The following is a 24428-nucleotide window of genomic DNA, read 5'->3' as shown; positions in this document are numbered from 1 at the left end:
TATATGTGATGGCAGTAACCCCGTAATTCACTAAAGCTCATCAATCACTTTACCGTATACATCGTTGCGTCCGGCACGGCACAGACGAAGAAGTATCTCGTAAATCGTACGCGCACTGCAAACTTCGGATTCATCACGTGAATATGGGCTATTGCAATGTAAACACACACAATGTGAAAACACACTGGACAACTAGTAACTTACGATGACATTCGTTTTCAACACCATTAAAAGCTGTTGTTAATCTTCCTGTTGACTGTATAAAACGGCTTTTAAAAAGAAAATAAAAAATAAAATGATGAAGAGATATATATTTTTCAGATACAGTTTAAATATATGTAATAAAATATTGAAATATACAATAAATAAATTGAAAATTAAATTATGAATTATATATAAAAATAAATACTAAAAAATTAAATTATAAAATTTAAATAGAGATAAATTTCTTGTAACATTGTTAGATTTTTATTGCGAGATGTTATTTCATAAGTTTCATGAGAGTATATTTTATATATTTTTTCTCTCTTCTAATAAACATTCTTATTTATAAAAAAAAATTGTTGTATTAAATTGCAATGCGATTGTATTCGGGATATTATTAATAAACTGACTCGATGCAACGTACGTAAAAATTAACTCGATACAAGATATTTCTTATCTTATAATAATGAGTAAAAATTTTAACAATAAACCGATATAACAATATAACAATAAACCGATGAGCATTTTTATATATTCGTCGTTCTTATATTTTGCTCCGTATGCATTGCAAGTGTCATGAAGCAAAAATCTATGTATGTTGTTTTGTTTACTGGTTTTGTTTTCAAAGATAAAAAACACACTCTGTGTACCATTTTCTATTTTTTAAACCATCGTGATACGTAAAAAGAATAAAGGAGAAAAAACGTGATATGAACTTCTACATGCGCAATTTAGTCAGTCAAAAGTCCTGTGTGATCAATTGCATATCGATTTCCTGTCACTTTCCATATGACATATGTAGTAATATTTTCAACAACCTTTGACGCGTGGTGACTCGCTTGTGCAAAATAATCTTCTATGGTAAATATGTCACAAAATAGAAAATGGAAATACCACTAAATAAGAACATGACAGGAGAATATGCTCAATATTTTCAAAACAAAAAACTTGAAAAAGTCATCTCTTTTTAAAAATTAAGCATTTGCATACAAAATTTTATCTGCTTTTAGAAAAAGGCAAGACATAAAATATAAGATAATTATGATGACTATTAGTGCACAACCTGTGATATTAAGATAAGACATAATATTCCAAAAGAGGAAATACATCATAGTGTGTATATACATGTAACTCATGATTCATTTCACGTTAAAGTAAAAGCAAAGATATTCTTGTCATTAGTAGGACATTCATTGTTCCCTACATAAACGAGAACGGAAAGCTCGTTCAACCACGAAGAGTAGTGGTGTGCTTCTCTTCATTTGCGCCAGCCAAACTAAGAATACCTCTTTTTTGTCGTAGAATGCGCACAATAGTATATTTTCCATCAAATATACGCAATTTACTTAAAGCATATTTTACGTTTTATTTGCATTTTTTTCTATTGCACAAGTTTAATAAAAGTTATACAGGATTTTTATATTCTCTTTAGCAACAGAGATATTCCATCTATTAAAAAATAACGATTTTAAATATGATATCCTCATATAATTAATAACAATTACAAACTATGACTTTTTTTATCTCAAATCACGTACTCTCTCCTTAACATTTCATGACACTACGATGCAGTGAATATTTTATTCAACCCTTTCACTGCGTTACGGTTTGCCTACGCAAACGTAGCACTCCATGAAAACGTTTAAATGGTTTTTCACAAGAAGCAGGTAAAAATATATCAAATACTGATTTTATATCGTGTAACTATATCACTGATTATATTACATAACATATATATAATATCATAGAAATACAATTATATATATATATATATATATATATATATATATATAAAATTAAATGTTTATTTATAATTTCATAATTAATTGCTTTATGATTTTAATTAATATTTATTTAATTTTAATAAAGTATTAGTAAAAAATGCTCCATTTTACAGAGGAATGGAGCGAAAATTTTCCCTATCAGCTATTGATAGCGGCAGGAGTGGCCCTAGTTGGTCTACTTCTCTTAGCTGCGGTGAGTTTCCAATGCTCTTCCACTTGGCGATGGTTGATAAACATGACTCGACATGAGAATATCGAAGATACTGGGACCGATCAAACTCAACAAAATGCGATCCGAATCAGCCATTCTCTTCCAGACCTACAATCGGAACCGATCACTCACGAATATGTTCAGGAGCAAAAAGAGAATAAGAAGGTATTGTCAGCAAAATCGAATCAATATGACATCCCGCATTTCTAACATTTCTCAGTTTTATGCTTGTCTCAATATTAATATTTCGTCTCAGGTGTTGCGTCAAACCACTCTGCCCATCGTACCAATGAGACATCAAAGTTTTCAACGTCAGCTATCGCATCGCCTTGATTTGCCTAACATTAAGTTCAGTATTTGCAGCTTGGAAAATCGCAGCGATTCTAGCCTTGGTCTTATTAAGGTATTTAGCTAATATTCCATTTTTGTTACGATAGATATCGAAATGCAAACGTCAATGAATTGCCATTTGATTTTTTGTGAAACAAGCTTATCATATAATACAAAGTTCCATTTCCTATTCATCTTTTATTTATTGTTGGTAATTAATCAGTGATATAAATATATGAAATAAATATTTTAGTTAACTAAAATTAGAAATTTTTTATTTATAATTTATATTTATATTGATGTAAACTATCAATATCGCAGCCGGAATTATATAAAAAAGAGCTCGTGAGACAGGAGAGTGCTGAAAGCTCTAGTACAACAGAGATGGAATACGCCGGAAAGCTACATTTCGCTCTTCGCTATGACAAGGAAATCGAAGGACTCGTTGTTAAAGTAAGTCAGATTAATATATTTAAGAGCTATCACAAAGCACAATTAAATTAAAATAAATATTAGGTAGTATATTATAAATAATATGACTGAATGTGTTTATTCGAATAATACGGCAATAAAAAAATTATAACTGATATATATATATATATATATATATATATATATATATATGTATATATATATATTTTTTTTATTTTATTTAAAGACATAAAAAATATTAAAGAAGATAGATTTAATTTTCTTAACACTATGCAATTTTAGCCAACTAATAAAAAATAATAATAAATAGAAATATCTCTTATTTTCCACGCGTACGAATTAGTAAGTTTGCATTTAAACTAGGTTTGCGAATTGAAAATATGTATCTAGGTTATATTCAGCACAAATGAGAGATATTGGATAACGATAATGAAGTATCAGAATATTGCATTTATGATGGACACATATCCTCTGCTCCACTGTCATTAACCGCGTGGTAACGCGAATTAGTAATGTCAGTTATATTAAGCTATTCTTGTACGTGGCGAATTCAAATTCATTTAGATTAGTTATACATATATACATACGCAGGCCATGTTTCATAGTAGATAAATTTAAACATACGATGCTATTATCGGCCTTTGTTATATCGACCTTTTCCGTGCGTTCTTTGCATTACATAACTTTTTATAGAAATACAATATTTTAAAATTGTCGTGCGTACGTTTATTTGTAAGAGAAAATCAGGTCTTGTACTCTGATTACATAATACTTACGATGACGTAACAAGTTTTTTATTAATCAATCTTTTTTACTATTAAGTATAAATTTAAATATATAAGGTAAAGATAGCATTTAATATTATTTTCATCTGCATCTTTCTTTGAAAACATAATATTGGTATTATTTTTATTCTTTTCAATGTGAAACCCATCAAGTTTGATGATATTTGATTCTTTGATGTTAGGTTCTGGAAGCTCGTGAATTGCCAATAAAAGATGTAACAGGCAGCAGTGATCCGTACATCAAAGTGTATCTCTTACCAGATCGAAAGAAAAAATTCCAAACAAAAGTACATCGAAAGAATTTGAACCCGATATTCAATGAAACGTTCATCTATAGGTAAGGCAATATATTTACAATTCAATGCATCTCTAAAGATTTATAACATTCACTTATGTGTTAAATAATTATGTAATAATGATAATTATTGTAAAAGAAATTATAAAACTAGAGCTAAAAATTTGATGTATAATTTATCTTGTCAGCGTGTCATATGAAGAACTACGAGAACGTTATATACAATTCTCGGTCTACGATTTTGATCGCTTTTCACGTCACGATCTCATTGGACAAGTAGTTCTTAAAGGACTTTTAGATTGCACCGATCTTGAACAAGAAATTGAATATACGATGGATATTCTCTGCGCCTTACAGGTAGCTTTATTTTTTGATAAAAATGAGATAAATACTTAATCATTCCGAAGCAGAGTGTGAGATAAACATTTAATTATTTTAAAGCAGTTATTTTGATCGCAATTTTATAACTTTTTTCAACATTATTTACAGGAAAAAGTAGATCTAGGAGAATTGATGTTGTCATTGTGCTATTTACCAACAGCCGGTCGATTGACATTAACCGTGGTCAAAGCCAGAAATCTTAAAGCGATGGATATAACAGGCAAATCAGGTGCTTACAAAATCGGATCTAATTTGATCCTCTTTTATCCTCTTTCAATATTATTGATAAAATATAATCTCTCAGCAGAAATGTTTAATATTATCAAATTGATTACTTCTCTTTTGTAATAAAAGAAAATATATTTTATATTGAAATATATTTTAATAAAATTTTAATTGAAATATATTGTAATAAAAGAAAATATATTTTATATTTAAATTTGTTTCGTCTCGTCATTAGATCCTTACGTGAAAGTTTACCTGCTATGCCAAGGTAAAAGGATAAAGAAAAAAAAGACGACAGTCAAGAAGAATACTCTTTATCCTATCTATAATGAGGCACTTGTCTTTGATGTTCCGGCGGATAACATCGAGGATGTCAGTCTGATAGTGAAAGTGATCGATTACGATAGGTAAGAGAAAATTTTTGGCGCATAATGTAGAAAATTTTTGAATAAAAAATTAAATTTAAATACTAGGATTGGTTCGAATGAACTGATGGGATGTACGGCAATTGGATCGAGCTTCATTGGGATCGGTCGAGATCACTGGCTAGAGATGTTGGATAATCCGAGAAAACCGGTAGCGCAATGGTATCCATTGATGGAGACCATATCTGGCCATATTCCAGCCATGGATTCGGACGCACTTCCAATAAGCTTGAGCTGCTTAAACAGGTAGGTGAATTAATTAAATCTCATCCGCGTCATTGCAGTTAATTAAAGTGTTTTAACACCTCTTCTCTTATTGTTAGTAGAAATGGAAATTAATTCTTGCACGATAAGACTATAAAATTCTATTTTCAACGATTCTGATAAAGCTTGGCGTTGCAGATGAAGACAAAAGACGGAAAATAAATATTGCGGGAGCTCGCAAATATTATCGGACGTCGGCTTGGACATTGTCTCCTTCTGTCGTCATTTAATGCACATCGCTTGACTGACTTAAGTACAATCTCTGTCTCAAAAGGCCGGAAGGCGAATTCTGTGCTTTGTAACCTTACCTCGTGCAGCAGGCATAAAATAATAAACGATCCAATGTAGTAGAAAGCTCGATAATATGCGAAACATACGTTGCTCAATTCCAACGATCTGATGATGATCGTGACGGAAACGAGATCAATTTGCATTGCTTTATCTTTCTATCGTGATAATATGCTCGCGATTGGGTGCAGGCTGGTCCCGCACCATTTTAAACACAAGTTGTATTCACAATAGAATCCCGTAGAATTCCCTGTTATACGTGATGTTGAGCATGACGATAGCTTAAATGTTTTTAGATTAATACGAGAAATCAGATATACATAAGTATACATACAGATATTTTATAGAAAATACATAAATGCGAGGACATATAAGGCCTTACCCTCGATAAAGGCGAGACCGAAAGAGCGCAGGCAAGATTCAGATGACAGATCATTAACTGCATTAGCAGCAAAGTACAAGTACTGAATATCGATAGTATTTCTAAGATAGTACAGATACTGAACGCGCGCGTTGGATCTCTACATGCATCGTTTATTATTTCACGCTCGCTAGAATTTCTGCGTAAATGTTCTATTAACGTGATACATGTTTAAATATAATGCCCGACAATGGGCACTATTTGTGATAATGTATCTGGCATGTAACATTCATATACACGTATAAGCAACACATATAACGTGATTTTGACGATCATATATATCAGTAGTCGCTTTGTATATGCATGTACGTTTGTAATCGATGCGACTATTGGATTGTGAACCTGATAATAAATAATAATATATATTTAGATCATATGAGGAATTATATATATTGCAGAAGAAAAAAGAACAAAACCGCGCAATGTGTGAACACACACAATCCTCTTAATATATAACAAATATATAATTTATGTACATGCGTATGTTTAAAAATATAATCAAAAAATAATTCTCTATAAATTTAATATAAATAAATTTCAGCGAGAAATCTACTTAATTTCTTTGAGAATTGTGTTTATGATCAGATTTATGAATGTCTCTGTAATGATTAAATCTATAAAAGAATTGTACTTTAATATATTTTTAAATGCAATTTTTTGACGTTTATATATATACGGGATATATATATAGGAAAGAATCTGAATACCTAAGAAATATGGGCGTTTCTGGAAAATGGCTGACAATATAGATAAATTGATAATTGGATAAGTCAATTTTTTCTATGAAATGAGGATTTGATTTGAGTACAATATGTGTTATGTTCTTTCGATTAAAATATTGAAATGTGTTTAAATTTAAATTTAATCGAGCGCTTGTCAATCGCATAAAGAAAATGAAAGATATAAGTTATACTACGGAAAAAGTATATACGTAATTTACATATATATATAGAATTATATATTATACAAAATATATAGGTAAAAATAATATCAAAACTAATAATATATTTCGAGTGACGTATTGATTAATGGAAAATGTGCCAATAAAAAATAACAATGTAGCAGCAGTAGTATGATTAAAAGTAATAGTTTTTCCAATCACACATGCTTAATATAGAAACTTTAGTCTGCTCGCTATAGTAATCCTAGAGTATCCCACTAATAAGTATATATTTCGAGTCAATATATTTCGATTATATGCCTGCCTGTAAGTCGTAAGGAACATCTTTCTAAATCCTCGAAAATGTTTCATCTACTCCATTGTTCCAGCGATGCCCATGGAGGTAAAAAAATAGAAAAAAAGAGAACATGCTGTATTTTTTGTACAAGTGGATCACTCTATACCACAGGACTGAGCTCTCTTTCTCAAATAAACTCTATGTAGTAAGTGAATTCAGTTGCTTCATATTGAGAGTAGCGCTTAAACGAATCCGAAGAAACCTGTACTTATGTAAGAACGTGATTTAAAATGTGAACTCCCAATGCTAATGCTGCTAAATTATTTAAATCTCTTCCGGATACGAAGCTAAAGTAAACTTTCATTTAATTTTTATTACGTACACTTTAGTGAAAAATGTGCTTTTTATTTACTTCAAATACGAACAACTTATAATTTATAAAATGAAATGCGAACTCTTTTCCTGCTGGATTATAAAATTTTAAATACATATTTCTCATGAATTTAGAATTTGCGTAAAATAAATTATATATAAATGAATGCACGTATATGTAATAATTAATTTATCACAATTGTTTGAACTTATGAATGCGTACTTTGTTTAAAACCTACTCTAATTATGAATGCGATCGTGTTCTCACACACGTAGTTAATTTATGGGCAAGTAACAATAATACCGATATGGACGATGTGTATACTTTTCTAACGAGTACATATCTATATTGTATATTCGAGCACACAGTGCTCTTCTGTTATGTTCGTGAATGATACAAATAAATCGTAACAAAGCAGATTATTGTTCCATTCTTACCTTCATATATGCTTAATTATTTCCAATAATATTAAATTATAGAATTAAAATATCGAATTTGTCGGTCAAAGTTATAAAGAAAAAGGATCGTCTGCAACATCAAATGTACTTTTCATTTATTTGACTACTTATCTTTACAGATTATTCTAGCTTATGCTAAGATACAACTTTCCCATTATGTTATCTCTATAATCGAAACATTACAATACTTCTAAGTATAAAATAAGCGATAGAGCTTATACTGGTATGTAGCAACGAGACTTAAGTATTTCTCTACCTAGTAGTACTTCTTAAAAGTGGCGGGAATAAATCTGTACCGTGTATATCCCGTCAACGACGAGGTGATCGTCGATGCCCGTGATTACGTGATTTGGCTTTGTCGGAAATCATACGAAACAAGTGTCGACGCTCTTTCGACGGTACGCCCTTGCCATCCTACATTCATCGATTAAATCGTCATGGAAATCACGCTGTAACTTGACCGGCAAAACAATCTTAGGCCTCTAATTACAATTTCGTTCACGAACGCGATCGATTGGTCGTGCTTTCGCTGCGTGCGTGTATCTCCTTAATTAGGGATGACAAAAACGTTCACCGTCGAAATGGTCCGTGTATCGGCAGGAAGCTCGATCCTGACTTGATGTAATCTCACGTTAATGTTCCGTAAATCGGAAGAGCTCAACCATGATTCGCGCGGCGCGGATGGGACGCAAAAGTTAGATCACGTCGCTTGTTCGGAGTCAATGATGCTTATAAAACATTATTCGGCACAAACGATATACGGCGAGCCTCCATTGGATCCGCGCGAACGTGGTTGCTCCATTTTTCATGGACTACGGGTGTATATTGACTATTTGTGTGTGATGTAAAAAAATGATCGTACATAACAAAAGCTTTTTCGATTGATTTTACACACACTTTTTCTCTCCCTTTCTCTCTCTATCTCTCCTTCATGAGATGACCAAGATATCAATTTACCATCCTGTTGAGCTTCTTCGCTATGGCTTTGACTACTTTCTCCGTTTCCCTCCTGCGTCCTGTTTTTAAACAGTCCCTTTTGAGAGGCTTAAACCAGACTTAGGTAGATAATACGAGCCTAATAAGTAAGCGCTTAAGTGTTATATCCGTGTCGCGTGTGTTTTGCAGCGTCGTTCATCTCTCGTTTCCAGCCCGTGATTACGCTTATAAAACATTAAAGACGCATCGATTAATCTAGATGTAAGTACTTCTCTATGGGCAGCTCGCGGTATATGTGAACGAACCGGATAAAATTTTACACAGTTTCTCGCGCCTTCCTCGTAATAGTAATGTAGGTAAGTAAATTATTATCACTTAACACGCAAACATTAAGAGCCTTATCCGACGAATATACAAATCTATGCTCCTGTATAGATAATCGTTAGTATTAAGTACGTTAATGTGTAACCACACAATCGTATAATAATAAGAATATTAATAATAATATAATGACAATAAATCGTAATAATAATATAGGCAAACTCTTGTAGCGTTGTACTTAGCGTTATTTAAAATATTTAGCGATATTTTTTTTTTTATGTACTGAAATGTTCAAGTACGCGGACAGAAATCGATTTGAGTTAACTTCTTTTATATATATTAGCAATATGGAGGGAATTCACTAACAACTTGCTTAAAGAGTGCAGCACATTCTCACACATCTATAAACAAATATAAAAACTCTTTTTATGCGTGACTTCTTGTCACTCCGATGCATTTTCACCCATTACGCTGCCTTCGCGTTCATTATAATAATGAGAAAATGGGTGCCGTCTAGTCGAACACATCGTACTTGCAAGTATGTGTCACTATTTTTTTTAAATTCGACTTTATGAACGAGGAGCGGTTTGCCAATTTTATTTCTTTCTTTCTTAGCTTAATTAATCTGAATATATGCACAAATGCAATTATAAATTAATAAAAAGCAGGAAATGCAATTGGAATGTCCTTCTCTTTTTCGCGTTTGTAACTGTAATTTTATAATAAAAATAAAATGTCGATAGAGAGTATAGCGTCTATACATCAATACACGTAAACATTTAAATGCGTGATAGAAATTCTTTTCCACACGTATGCGACAGAGTTAGCGATATTATTGAAAGCACTCAGACACAACCCTCAATCCTTGATTTTTTTATCCCTTTCGTTCTATTCTTTGATTGCCATCTTTCTCGGTCATTCATTTTTGTTTTTTTTGTTTTTTTCGTGCGAACGAAACCAACAGAACAGTATTAACGATCATGCAAAAGCACGCCCATAACGAGAGTGACAATACACCATTATTAACACGTTGCACACGTAACATTCTTCTATATGTTTAAAAATTGTACGATTATCGGTTGTGCAAGCGGATTGCCACCTGATCGTCCGATGCACAGCAGGAGTCGATATTACAATCGTAACGCTACCGTGATCTCGCAAACTCAAGGTGATTGATCGCTTGAAAACGACGGCACTATGCCTTTACTTTACTTTATACATCTACACGTATAAACAGTACGGCATTTTTTTTTTAATGTATCGATATCTATATAAATGCTGAGGATCGCAGATGATTCATGACGATTAATCGACGGTAATCCTTGACTAGAACACATATCAAAGTATCGAAAATCTATTTCATGCCGTAGTATCAAACTCGATATTAGTCATTAAAACTTGATTTTTCCCAATATTGAAAGTTTCAATATTTATGAAAATTGTTAAAAATACGAAAGATTTCGGTTATTTTATAAAAACTCTATAAGCTGCTTTTATTAATATTGCAACTTGCATATTCCAGATTTTTTCACTTTTTAAGTCCGATAATTAACTAGATCGTTGCTAAAATCGATCATCCCCATTCAATTAGTACAATAAACATGATTAATTCATTAGCTGCAATTTATAATATAATTGTATAATATAAATATAATTGTATAATAATAATTATATATAATACAATCTATTTTACGGCATTTTCTTAAAACATCGCGATAATCAACTGCGATCCGTAAGACATTCGCTCCAAATAGATTACATTTATGCTCTCTTTTTTTCCTTATCGTATTCTCTCCTCTTTCTTTTTCCTTTCTCTCTCTGTCTCTCCCCTTTTTCTCTCTCTCTCTTTCTTCGCGCCCTTGCAACTCATCATTCTCTCGTATACACAAAGATATTTTGACTACTGTTGCGATAACTTTGGAAATATATCCGTTATAGTCATATGGCTATTAAACAGTGACAACAGAATAATTTCTCCTTAAGTAGATAAATAATTACTTGTTACACAAGATTAACCCAGATGACGACAAGACACTATATTCAGAATACGTACAAACAACTGAAGGCTATACCTATACGATATCGTGTTTTACGACTTCTTCGCGAAACAGGGTTCAGAATGACAATAGTATTTAGTAGTAATACCTACAAGACAGCTATCACACGTTCTACGATGACGTACGAACGAAAAAATGAAGCCAGTAATTCTACCACTTATGCACGATCAAGCATCTTCTTCCCCATCGTTGTTTGATGTAAGGTGTATATCTGCATTTTCTCATTCACATTTATGCTCATTCTCTCTTTCTCTCTCTCTCTCTCTTTCTCGTATACTCTATTCTATCGTCATTCGAGTCATCCTAGAGATGATGCATTTACACACAAACGATCCTTGACAAATCGCAGAATGTTAAGGATGAATTCGGGATGTTACTTTAGCCTAAATAACTTGCTTTGCTGATTAATATACGTCGCGTGCGAAAATACTAAGAAATATCCTCGCGAAAGTTAAGCTGGACGGCTTTGATAAAAATTAGGATCTCTTTTGAAGGACGCGAATATTAGGGTGTAGAAAGTGTAGCAGGAACTGATATCGTGATCCGGAGAATGATTACCGACGTGTTTCCGCACAGCATTCATTCCGGCGCATCGGCATCAGTGATACGCAGTGCGTTCGCAGTGCATGTAGTCCAAACTGAACGTACAAGGTGCTTAGCCAAAAAGTTCGACATGAGCGACATTAATACGTCTGCGAAGAATACAATGCAAATCTCTCGCGATAAAATACGCCTCTCTCCTTCATTCTCTCTGATATATACGGAAGTAAGCGCGCGCATGTGTATGTACGTGTGTGTATGTATATATATATAATATATGTATATATGTATATAACGTGAAGAATATATCCGTATTTACATTGGACATTAACGCTAAAGGTGTCGTGGCCAAATCCACGTGCAGTTTCAGGCATAAAAATAACGTATGTTCACACAGCTCCGCTGTCCCGTCGACGCGGTTCCTCACTTCGTATCAACGGTTATTTTCCCCGATAGAACGTATTTTTTTCTTTACGCCCGCGCGAACAATCCGCAAACAGCCGCGAATGTAGATAAGTAGATCCGAGTCTTCGTTAATTGACTAGCGTTTCGAGCGACACGCGTATAGTTTTCACGCTTTATTAGCTTGCAATGTGGATTTGACTCGGTAAAATTACGCACAGAGATAATGGGTTTGGAAATCTGATTGCATCTCGCGCTCTGTATCTTTCTTCGTTCGAGCTTCTCCTTACGGAAGCACTGCACGCAGCCACGAAAGCGAGTTTATTGCTGAACGTTAAGATCCAGAGCGTATTACATTGAAAAATACAGCACTCGTTTCATTGCCGCTCATTACACTTAATCCGAAATGACTGACAGATTATTTTGCATACTGAATAAATTGCGACGAATCTAAAACTAATGTCTGACGAGAAGCTGGCCCGTACAATTGTCGCACAAATAATATTCGTTTCTATTGCACATTCGTAAAATCTCGTGAGTGATTCACGATCAACGGGAATCACACGAACAAAGCGCTATTTGTCCGAGATATACATGTAGGTTCAAAATTGTCATATTATTTAAAAAGATAAGCGCAAAAGCTTGTTTTAATGTTTATGGGATACGCCTTAGTTTCTTAGGCGAAGAGAAAATCGTAATTTCAGTAACGCTGCTGGAACTCATGATGCCATCTGTTGAAGTCGATGTGGAATATCACAATGGACCCATTTGCCAGACCAGCTAGAAGAAACCTATAAAATAAAAGATAAGATATAACACTTGATTTTACAATAAAGTTCGTAAAATATATGCAAACATTGCGTCACATTATTAAACAATTTTAAAAACATATCTTTAAAATATCGAATTATATACTCACTTTTGATCATGAGCGAGCGCGAGAGAACGTACACTGCTTTCGCATGCAGGAAAAGCATAAAGTAGAGCAAGATTGAAAGTTCGCCAAACTTCTACGATACCCTTGTCGCCTCCTGTCATCAAGTATTCACCGTCTCTGCTCAATAGTAGACACTAAATAAAAAGAATCATAATGTTACCATATCATAAATTATGGAAAAAATTAACAATCGAAAATTACTTGTAAATTATCGTTGTGGCTCTCATGGCGAAGACGCTTTCCGTTTATGGTAAACGCCGCTATGTGTCCGCGCTCATAATTCACTACAATGACACCCTCGCGTGACATGGCAATGTTTTCCGGTGACGAAAATCCGTTGGGTGCTTCGAGCGATCTTAGGAGATCGCCGAAAGTAGTATGAACAAGTACTGGACCGTCTATAACATCGGATATCAAAATCATATATACATTAAACAGTTTGCATATGAATCAAAAATTATAGAATTTTTCTAGAAGAAATATTTTTCTTTTACTTCTTTTAGGATTTATTTTTCCTTATTTTTTAAATACGTACAATGCGACCCCGAGACAACTAATCCCAATTCGGCAGATATGACGACGGCTGTTACAGGCTGTTCGTGACCTGTGAGAGTGGCACGTGGTGCAGGTGCTTCACCTTCACCGACGATGGTTTGAGTTCTGGCATTCCAATGCCAGAGAAGGACGGTACAATCCGCGCTTCCAGACGCGATGTAGCAGTCAGAAGTAATGTTGCACTCGCTGCGCGATAAGCAAGTGACGACGCCGTAATGACCAAAGACTATCTGGACGATTTTCGCTACAAAAGACAATTTCTTAGTTTCTAAAGTTCTGTCATATGCAAACAATTATTATTTATTTATTTATTTGCAATTTCCCTATTTATTTATTATTCATTTATCGCGTATTTAGCGTGATTAATCAATTATAGGACATCAAGATTCACCTGTCTCGGTTGAAAAAACGCGGAAACTGTTATCCCAAAATCCACAGGCCACCAGAAATCGACTGTCTACAGTGGTGACGAAACAATTACTGCGAATTTTGAGCTTTTGGCTGAAATTATCGCCTAGATGTCGACGTTGTAACATTGGATTTGAGCTATTTGCCGCTTGAGCTAAAAATGTATAAAATAGCATTGTCAATCTCATATACATATATATATAATATTATTATTTAATTTATACATAAATGTATTTATATATATATTTACAGAGAACGGGATCCATAGATAATGGCTGATTAGCAGCCTGGGCCTGAGGAGTATCTGCATAGCTCGGAGATTGCACAGAGGCTACGAAAAGTTAAAATTACAGTAAGCAGATGATTGGAATTGATTTAAATGCTGAAACGTGTGGAAAATTTACCTGCATAATTGGTATTCCATCGATTAACAGCAAACTGTTGTCCGGTGGTTACCGTCACAACCGATGGCAGTGGCAATTGAGGATAAGTGTTAGCTGAGATGTGACAGATCGGCGAATTAGATGGAAATTTGATAGTCATGCACACGTCGTCCGGAATGCTTGAGAACATCATTGGTGACTAAAAATATATTTTTATTTTTTAAAATCGCGTCAAATTTTTCATACATATGCAATAGATTTAATATATATGTAATATATGTAATATATTAAGAAATGTCTTACCAAGTGCATCGCTGAACTTCTTGGAGGATGCGGCTCCATCAAGAGCTGCGACGGCGTCTGTCCGAAATTCTTAATTTGATTTTCTATAGCTTCCCTTATCATGGCATCGTTGATCGTGTCTAATTCCACGTTACCCTCGTACGTTAAATAATAGAAAACGTTGGTCGCACGCACGGCTTCTGGACCTGCGAGGGCAGAATATTCGAAATGTTACCCCAAGATTTTAACGCGTTGCTTTTTGTTGCGATTTTATGATTCATTTCTTTGTCACATCGCGCGACATGATGCATTCCTCAAGAGCGGTTCTGAGAGAGTCTCCCGGCGATTGCTTGTGGCCGGTATTTCCGGTTGACTCTACTTTCGTGCTGCTACCGGCTGTTCGCGTAAACGTGTTGCATATTATGGGTGGGACGCATTGTCGCGCTCGGCACACGTGCCTAATTGGTCGGGACAGGGCTCGAGAGAGAGGAAGCTAACTAAAAACTAATTCCTTCCATACGCGCCCAATGCCAGCTTCCCTCGTTCCCGCACCCTCCCGATGCTGGGACAGCATCTTCGGAGAAGCGCCGGATATAGAGGCGCCATCCGCAATTACCATCGGTGGAAATTTAATTTGACTCGACTGCCTCTGTCTCAACACCCAAGGCGCAATCCTAGGGTATTCGTGAACGGCGCCTTCCATTGTGCGAATGCCATTGATTCAATTCATGGGTTATTATCCGAACTTGATGTCAAAAACAATTTCGCGATCGGGATAAATATATCTCAATAAAATTCTATCATTTTATATAAAACGATAGAAATGTTCTTTGTTTCGGTATTCGACGTACCATGAATTTATCTATACTTATAGAAGAAACTCTTGTTATTTTTAATAAGTATAAAAAAATTAATAAATTATCACACATATTATCAATTTTAAAATTAATCTTACCTTTCTGCTTGTAACCAAATATCAGGTCGATCCATTGATGTAATTGACAAGATACAAATTCGGATTCGAGTGCCTGAAGAAAATGCAATTTAATGAGATGTATCGTAAAGAAAAATATATACATATATATTTAAATATTATTTTTTAACTCAATTTGTAATATACTACATTAATTTAATCTTAACATAAATTCTAAGAAATAATTCCATACCATTCGATTTATACGTATAAATTCTTCAGGAGACGAAGCCCAAGGCGGTAATTCAACATCGCCAACCGAACTACCGTCCTCTTGTCTACCCAAACGATAGCGATTGCTATTCACGAGCATTTCCGGTAGAAAGAAGAATTCCGGAATTAATTCCTGTTAATGAAAAGACGAACTTAGTTTCGTCTATAAATCTTCATATATCTCAAGTATCAGCAATGCGTACGATCGAAAATTTATGCAATAAGGATAACAATGGAGATGCGACTAAGTGCACCGAGGCGTGGTTAAAATGTAAATTCTACGAGTATCTTAATTAAATGCAACGAACCTTGACGTCGGATGTATCACGCTGGCAGTTTTTCCACGAGAGCGCGATAGACGAAAAAAGTCTGTTAGGGTGATCGAATTTGCCGCCTTGTAACGCCAAGAACATAGTTGTCATCGGTTCCTGCGAAAGTATAATTTATTTATAAACCAGATAAGAGAAAATATTTTAGACTAAATCGAGCCTCTTGCAATGTATCAAGCATATAAATTCCGCAGAACGTCAATAACGATAAACGTAGAAGCATAAAGTGTGATACAGGCGTAGAAAAGGCGGTTCTAAAACACCACTTAGGGACACTTTGTAGACCTTTTGTGTTGCACAGGCTTTTGCGGAGCCCTTCTCATTCCCGGTCAGTCATCCGTTGACAAGATGAAAACATTCAGAGACCGCACACACATAATGTACTTTCATGTTATGCTCCGAATATATAAAACCGAATTTCGAAATTTAATGGGAGTGATTCGCGTACGAGCTTAAAACTATTTCTTTATGGGAGACCTAAGATATTGCTATAACAAGGTCGTTAACGTATCTACCGGTATACAAATGGCGAAATCATAAGCACAGGAATTATAGATAAATAAATTATTTACGATGTAATATTTTAATCATTACTTATTGCACATATTTAAATGCAATTTAGATATATAATATACCTAATAAATTCCATTTAAATATGTGCAATAAGTAGAAACATGTTTAAACGTTTATTTATACACATAAAGCCAATTAAATATAAATCCAATAGCGGCATGATCATACAAACTATTGATAATGATTGATAAATTGATGATATATGAAACCATAATTGATAAATGAAAATGACAATTGATAATTTTATAAAGCGAAATAACATTATTACACAAACATATACTATGTTAGAAAGAACAAAGGAAGATGAAGACATTTTCCAGTTATGTCTTCAACTTAAAGTGAACGAGGAAATGCAGCAGAAAACAAATGTATATATTTAACGAGAAGGCGGGCGTCGTTGGCACGAGGGCGTTTCGACGACCCCAAATTAGTGTGCACGCAGTACTAAAAGTGTCGCTTAAATTTATGGTGCAGACTGGACACGCTTCGTAAATGGAAAGACCAAAAATCAGCGATTGAATGTTAATTATACACCCATTACATAAATAAAAAAAGATCCGGTTTCATATCGTTAAATTAAACTTTTTTATTTTTGTAAAAAAACTGATGTAAAAGTATCAATTAAAGAGTACTTTCATTTAACAATTATTATTTTAGCAAATGTAGTAAATTTATTCTATCAATTAAATATTTAAATGATTATTAAAAATATGCTATCTATTTTTCATAGATATAAGTGGGCGAAACAAAATTAAGCAATGTGTGTATGTCTTGAACCGTATATAATTTTCATAAAATACTTACGACACGTATCATCCAATTTAAAACAAAGGCCGCTGTAGAATAATGCGTGCCATAGTGGAAAGGTGGTATAGTGTCGTGTTCCCAGCCTTGAAAGCGTTCCTCAAAATAAGCTCTTCTGTTTGGATTCAATGCGCCAATCGGCTATAAAAAAACATAGACATTCTTTTATAAAATTTTACAATATGTTAGGCATCGATAATATTTTGCGTCCGGCATTCGTGAGAAAAAAAATAAAATCTATAAAATATCTTTCTCATTATCATATGAAATATACATATGTAAATTTGCCAAGAGCTATACCTTTGACAAATCTCGATAATTGCTCGGTAAGCTGAGATCAAGTTCCTTCGTTTCATAGTTCGTCAACACCCAAGGAAATACAGGATACTGATTCAAGTCATTGTAAGTGCGGCCTGAAAAGAGACAAGTATATTTCCTTCAAAATTCAAAATTCAAGATCAAAATATTTGGTCAATTTGTTTCGCATTGTCGTCAAATATTGGAGAATATTGCAGAAAGATGCAAAATTCATTCGAGACTTCAACGAAGCTAAGATTACATATGTGTTTTCCTCCTGACACGATCTAAATCATCGCTCAGCATCCCGGGCAAGAGAAAAAACCGAAAGAAAGTCACAAGACGGGTAGTAAAAGTGCTTAAATTAAATTCCTCATACGTATTGCCAAGAATAGACGAGAAGATTGCGCATTCGGCTTTTAATGCGGATAATCGCCGGCCTACTTTTTTCTTCGACTTGACCCTGCGTCTCAACCACGGTCACTCTTCATCCCGCGCCACCACCGCCATTAACTAAGGAGCGATGAAAGCGGCCACGAGATCGTAATTCTATTTTTAAGAAAAACGCGCCGTGCGGGGCTCAATGGGGCGCGGCGCGCCGTTTAGTAAGCGCATAACTCAGAGCGTGACGGCTAATCGCTCCTGAAATTGTCACTCCCAGAGGTTTCACTCGTGCTCGTTTCCCTGCCGAGCTCCACGGAATCCCATCCCGAGGTGCATTAGTGACGGCAACGCCGGTCCCAAGGCTGAGTTCTAATCTCTTTCCCTGTCGCTAATTAAAGCACGTCAGCGAGTTTGTCACTCGGCGCCCTCGTGACGGATACACGTGTGTTACTATCCTCCCTCGCTCAGTTACTTCGTTTTCTTTCGTGAAAAAAAATGATCCTATTCGGCGAAACGTTCTATTCGCGATAATCGCGCGAGAGAGAAGTGATTAGGTAATGAAACGAGCCGGAAAAATTGACTCTCTACATGCAATACATTGTTTAATAATGGAAAATAGAGATACGATATGTATAGGAAATTCAAGGCACCATCGTGCAATTTTTTATTTTATTTTTTATGGAAAAAAGCTGCTCAAAATATTTTTTAATTAAAATCGTCCGTCTTTTTTAGTAGAGCGTATCCGAGATATTGACATATTTTGCGTAGATATTTGTCACCGAGCTACGACATCGCGAGAACGACTGACGAGAACTGTAGGTTGAACTGTAAGAATGAATTCGTCGGATACTTAATTCTTGAGACAAAAAAAAGAGATGATACAACGACAAAGTCGTACCGCCGGCCGCTGCATAAGTCCCGCCGTCTCTACAATACGCCTGTAAATCGTGGGGGTCGCGCGGCGGTAAATAATAGCGAGGCCGCGTTATGCATCAAAGTGATTATTAATGGTAGCGTCGGCATGAGTGAACGCTCGAGGAACGCGCCTCGACAGCGGAATGTTCGCGACACATACACATCCCCCTGGCCGCTCGCTCCTCTCGTTCGAAGAGATTCGGATCTTACTCTCACTTTCTCCTCTGCGACTTCGATTCGAAAGAAATATGAATAATTTGAGAAGATTATAAAATAACTTAATGTCGCTAGTCAAATAATCCAAGGATCGTTGAAAAATAATTTGAGAAGATTCTTTTACCAAACAAAATAATCTAACTCGCGTATGACATAATTTTTATTATCAACAAGCGAAATAATTTTTAATTTCTTCGAATTTATTAATTTTTAATTTCTTTTTTTATTATGGTAAAATCTAATGAGTAATTTAACGAGAATAGTCGCGAAAAAATTGTAAAATTAGGTTCCAATCGAGTTTACTTCGATTGGAGTAAACTGCTTTTGTGTATCGTAATTAAAGACATGTGTACTAATGGTTTGGTAGGTCGTTTTATCGCGCTGTCACTGTATCCTTGGCAATAATTCACTGCAAACCAGAACCAGCCTAGATACGATCGAAAACGAAGGCGACGACCTGTTGGCATCTACCTGGGACAAAGAGATCCCTGATTCGGCATATATAAAAAGAGTCACGTTTCGGAAAATAAATGCGGCAGTTATATACAAAAGTACTAGTATGCGTCAATATATTTATTATACAAATTGTATCGTTGCAATATCAATTAATTAATATCCCGGATTATATCTACACTTTTTATTTATCTATTTAACAATTATTTGAAAAGAAACATAAATAGATTTAAAAATGAATATAAAGAAATTAATTAAAAATACCTTTGCATCCGCAAAATGCACCTGAAGAAGCTGAATATATCGAAAAGAATTAAACTTGAAATGTATATATATTGATATAACAATACTCGTACCATTTTAAATATTCTCCAAGCATTAATATTCTCGAGCACCTTATCTCTCCGAACAATTAAAACTGGAATATATGTCGAGATATTTTTAATGCAAAAACCATTTGTCATTCTATCTCCGATAGCATATCTCGTTCGAGTTTCAAGCAACGCTCTCCCTTACAGAGAAATATATCGATCGCCGCCGTCTTCGACGATCGCTCTTCGCGGTCCACTCTGCGCTACACGTGCGGGCTATCGTATTTACATCGGATTCACTGTCATTAATTTTTAATAAACCGATGCGCGGGCGCGAGCAAATAAACCTCGCGATCGGGATGCGGCGCGGCGCGTCCGACCGGTTCGTTTTCGCATTCGATTCCCTTACCTCCTCCGCCGATCGGCGGCAGATCGACCGTTCTCGACGTTGCGGGCAGCAATGCTACCCACGGCTATTTATTCAAGCAATTAATATATAACCGTCGTAAATACCCGGCGCGGCCACCCCCGCGGGCATCTCGGCGCGCTGCGCCGAAATGCGAATAATTATGCATCCGTGTTCATCGCCGCCATTAAGCACCGGGTGCGTGCGTGGGCGCGCATAAATCCCACGCGGGCGGTACAACTTATAAAGGGCGAGAGTGGCCTAAAACCTCCGGACTTTTGTTTACAAAAATTGCGGCCGGTTAATATCCCTGCGATCAGCGACGATCGACGTGCCGCCCGGATCGCACTATCGCGCCGACGATTATTATCGAAGAAACGTTGCCCGGGGAGAGAAGGGCAGTGAGAGATCGATCATTCCTGGGAGTCGATGAACCTTGCGGCACGTGGAGAGAATCGTTTGATGATACGTTTGTTTCTCCCAAGTTTGCCGCGTGTAATATAAAAGACAAATGATGCGCGCGTTGAATCTTCTCTTCCGTGAAAGTAAAGATAAATTATCCCATCATACACAAATACGAGATAATAAAAGCACTACGCGAGTAAATTTATATTGCGCGTAAATATCATTAAATATTCGATAAGTGTTGCGTTCGAGAAAAAGAGCACGCTTCGATGGAAAAAAGAAATGCCAGCAAGGTGATTGGAATGGCGATGCGCTTGGCTGAGTCCCGTCGTGATCTGTGAAGGGGCGTCCAAGTTGTCCCATTAAAAAGTGCACGAGACGACGGCGGCATCTCGAATTTCGTGATTTGGTTCGATGAACGCGCGAGGGAGCGGATATTAAACCGAAGAGAAACAAAGACGCGCCCTCAGCAAAGCAGGGCAGGAAGGGCGGTGGTGGGTCCCTTGGGAGAGGATTACCGAGGCTTGGGAGGTTGGGATTACTCGCATGGGGTAGCTAACGGAACACAGGGCTGATTGAGAACATCCCTAATGCGGCGCGACAGTCTCCATCCGCCCGTGTGCAACCATAAAAAACCCGACATCTTCGCTACTCTCGCTCGAAATTTCTCTATCGAACAGAAATCAGTCGACTATTTCACTCAATCGAGATTTATATTTATGTAAATTATTCATGTACTTACCGGCAATTGTATTCAGGAACATTAGATATTCAAAGTTTGATATTTCTCGACGCTGCCACTTTTGAGTCATATTGGAGCTTCTCATCAATTGTCGCGGTGACATCAACGATGCTCGTCTATAAAATAAATTAAAATTTACAAATTATAAATACCCATGTAATATATTCAAATCTAAAATATTAATCTAAAATATTAATTGATATGTCTAAAATATTAATATATAATTAATGCATAAAGTAAGTATATAAGTATAATAATTTTTCAATTGCTTAGTTAATATTCAATTCTAATAGAAGTAATAAGCAAGTAGGCACATTTGCTCCATCATTTGTTATCATGATAATGATAACAATGTCTTTCATCGTTAATGTCATTTAAAAAGTTTTATAATTCATATTTTTATAATTAATATAAAATTTATCTTTTTATCTCAACCTACTTTTATCATTGTATCTGAAATGTCCGCTCATTAAAGCATAAAAGATTACGTAGACGCATGAAAATAAGAGCATCCATATGCATGTAATTAAATGCACCGATGCTACACTAACAATGAAGCATATGTTCATAATCGAAACGACTTATAATTTAACGCGAAACTGGCATAATTATGCTAAATTGCAAGCCACAGTGCGAGACCACAGTGTCGCTGCTCGGCGTCTCGCCGTTTTAATTGCCGAATCAAACGAGCAGTGCATCGTCTTTGATACGCAATTAAGACCAGTCGGTCTCAATTCGTAAGAGCAATTACGTTAGAACGCGCTCGCCGCACTTTGCGTTCGCGCCATAAAGCTCGTTGTGCGACTTTATGAATGCGAAGATCGTTGATTTAGGATTTATACGGAGACTTTAACGGGCGTCCATCCTTGGGACGCGTTAAAAGAGCACGTATGATGACGACCGGACACATAAATTCAATTCCTGAGACGCATCTCGCGTAAATTTCATGCAAGCGTGAAAACTTCCATTGCGATCGGTGAAACACCGATTGCAATTCTCGAAGCATAATTGTCGAGATGTAATCTCTCTTTCTCTCTCTTGTGAAAAGATATCAAGTATATTTTTTTATTAGATTTTTCCATAAAATAAACGAACGTAATTGGAATAAATGTATATGAAGTATGTATATAAATCTACAACGAGTTGTCGCGCCTGGATGAGGCTCGATTATAAGATTCTACATCCTTCGCACTACCTGTGGAGTAGATTAATGTTCACAGCAAGGCCAGTAAATGTAAATTAACGTGTAACTGATATGCTAAAGGAAATGCCTAATTACTATCGATTTATTACGATGTTAATAAATAAAGATATAAACGCCAATGCTTTATACCGAAGTTATATCCTTGATATTTTTTCCGTTGCGTAAAAATTTCGATCCCTTTATAAATAATAATCGTAGTAGAATCTTTTACCAATTAAGACTGTATACTAATTCATGACTTCAGGGCACAGTAGCTTAATTAAATATAACTCTTTACAGTTGCATGTCAGCAACCACACTTTTCAACATGACGTTCCATAATTCTCCCGAAGTCATTACATGAATTAATTTATATCGTATTTATCATTATGTATATAGTAATGAATAATTCTTATCGACATGCTCTGATATATAAAATTGGAAAGCTGTTATTCTTATGCCAAGCATGTTATATGCTCCTCTCATTAAATTTTAATAAAAATCTTTTTTTTATGACTTGATGATTTAATTTGCAACATTTGCATGAGATTTCAATTATTAATATTAAGAACATACATTAATAATTAGGATTACATTTACATTAATAATTGTGATAAAATTTTACTTAAAGCTTCTATTAAATTGCAATTTTTAAATTAATTGAACAATAAAAGTGTAATATTTCTTCAAAATAATGTCAAATAATGCGATGCGTTAATTGAACATTAATTAAAAATTTTCTTATCTATGAATTTATTTTGCAACGCAATTTTTGCTGCATTACAACGCGTGGATTTTATATATCGACAGAAAGAAAGAGAGATTATTTTTTTCTTAACCAGGAATCCTTTTCTCAAGATCAGAAACGTCGGAGTTCGCCGTCGTATATTTATGGCCGATGTATCCTTCTCGCCGACTATCTCGTATATAGAAGAGCTCTAATGGATGAGTCGAAACAAGGATACGCGAACCTCTGTTGTCGCCGCCAACTTTTGCCGACTTGAAGGCTTGGTATCCTGCGAGGATCTTTCTCTCTCTTCTCAATATAAGAACAATGTTTTGCAGGGACGAATTTTGCACTTTTGATTTTTATTCATTATACTCGCTTATATGTTATCATATTTTCGTTCTTTCAAATTCAAAAAATTATTTTGTTGACGTAGAATTCTAAGTGTCATAACAAAAATTTATTACTATTTTTTATATTTGTTAAAATATTGTGTGTAATATGTAGAATTTATAGCCATAAATTCTAATAATATCTTCTAGCAAATTTAAGTCCCATTGCCAAATATCATTGTATTAATTAAATATTAATTTCCATACCGTACTTCGAGCAAGTTTTGTGA

The 24428-nt window shown here is 35.0% G+C and overlaps 2 protein-coding genes across 12 annotated transcripts in view; one reads left to right on the top strand and one right to left on the bottom strand.

The window, feature by feature from the left end:
* The window catches only part of LOC105254452 (synaptotagmin-10), a 29481-nt gene extending 22976 nt beyond the window's left edge, over window positions 1–6505 (top strand). The window contains exons 2-10 of the mRNA XM_011263130.3: window positions 2102–2364; window positions 2456–2602; window positions 2851–2982; window positions 3929–4083; window positions 4230–4398; window positions 4531–4651; window positions 4883–5054; window positions 5121–5318; window positions 5475–6505. Coding sequence (XP_011261432.1) covers window positions 2102–2364; window positions 2456–2602; window positions 2851–2982; window positions 3929–4083; window positions 4230–4398; window positions 4531–4651; window positions 4883–5054; window positions 5121–5318; window positions 5475–5478 — 1361 coding nt within the window. The 3' untranslated portion in view covers window positions 5479–6505. The remainder of the gene's footprint in view (window positions 1–2101; window positions 2365–2455; window positions 2603–2850; window positions 2983–3928; window positions 4084–4229; window positions 4399–4530; window positions 4652–4882; window positions 5055–5120; window positions 5319–5474) is intronic.
* Window positions 6506–8132: 1627 nt separating this feature from the next.
* The window catches only part of LOC105254472 (neurobeachin), a 182222-nt gene continuing 165926 nt past the window's right edge, over window positions 8133–24428 (bottom strand). For all 11 annotated transcript variants that reach the window (XM_025413146.1, XM_025413147.1, XM_025413151.1 and 8 more), the window contains 14 exons: window positions 21897–22012; window positions 18068–18180; window positions 17768–17908; window positions 16370–16489; window positions 16042–16194; window positions 15831–15903; window positions 14897–15081; window positions 14615–14792; window positions 14461–14541; window positions 14194–14364; window positions 13783–14046; window positions 13449–13645; window positions 13230–13381; window positions 8133–13101 (listed from right to left, as the gene is read on the bottom strand). In XM_025413146.1, coding sequence (XP_025268931.1) covers window positions 13011–13101; window positions 13230–13381; window positions 13449–13645; window positions 13783–14046; window positions 14194–14364; window positions 14461–14541; window positions 14615–14792; window positions 14897–15081; window positions 15831–15903; window positions 16042–16194; window positions 16370–16489; window positions 17768–17908; window positions 18068–18180; window positions 21897–22012 — 2035 coding nt within the window. In that variant the 3' untranslated portion in view covers window positions 8133–13010. The remainder of the gene's footprint in view (window positions 13102–13229; window positions 13382–13448; window positions 13646–13782; window positions 14047–14193; window positions 14365–14460; window positions 14542–14614; window positions 14793–14896; window positions 15082–15830; window positions 15904–16041; window positions 16195–16369; window positions 16490–17767; window positions 17909–18067; window positions 18181–21896; window positions 22013–24428) is intronic.

The sequence above is a fragment of the Camponotus floridanus genome, unplaced genomic scaffold (genome assembly GCF_003227725.1).
Source record: "Camponotus floridanus strain SB8 unplaced genomic scaffold, Cflo_v7.5 scaffold61, whole genome shotgun sequence".
In the NCBI taxonomy this organism is placed as follows: Eukaryota; Metazoa; Arthropoda; class Insecta; order Hymenoptera; family Formicidae; genus Camponotus; species Camponotus floridanus.
The sequence above is the reverse complement of the archived record's forward strand: the minus strand, read 5'-3'. Positions and strand labels throughout refer to the sequence as shown.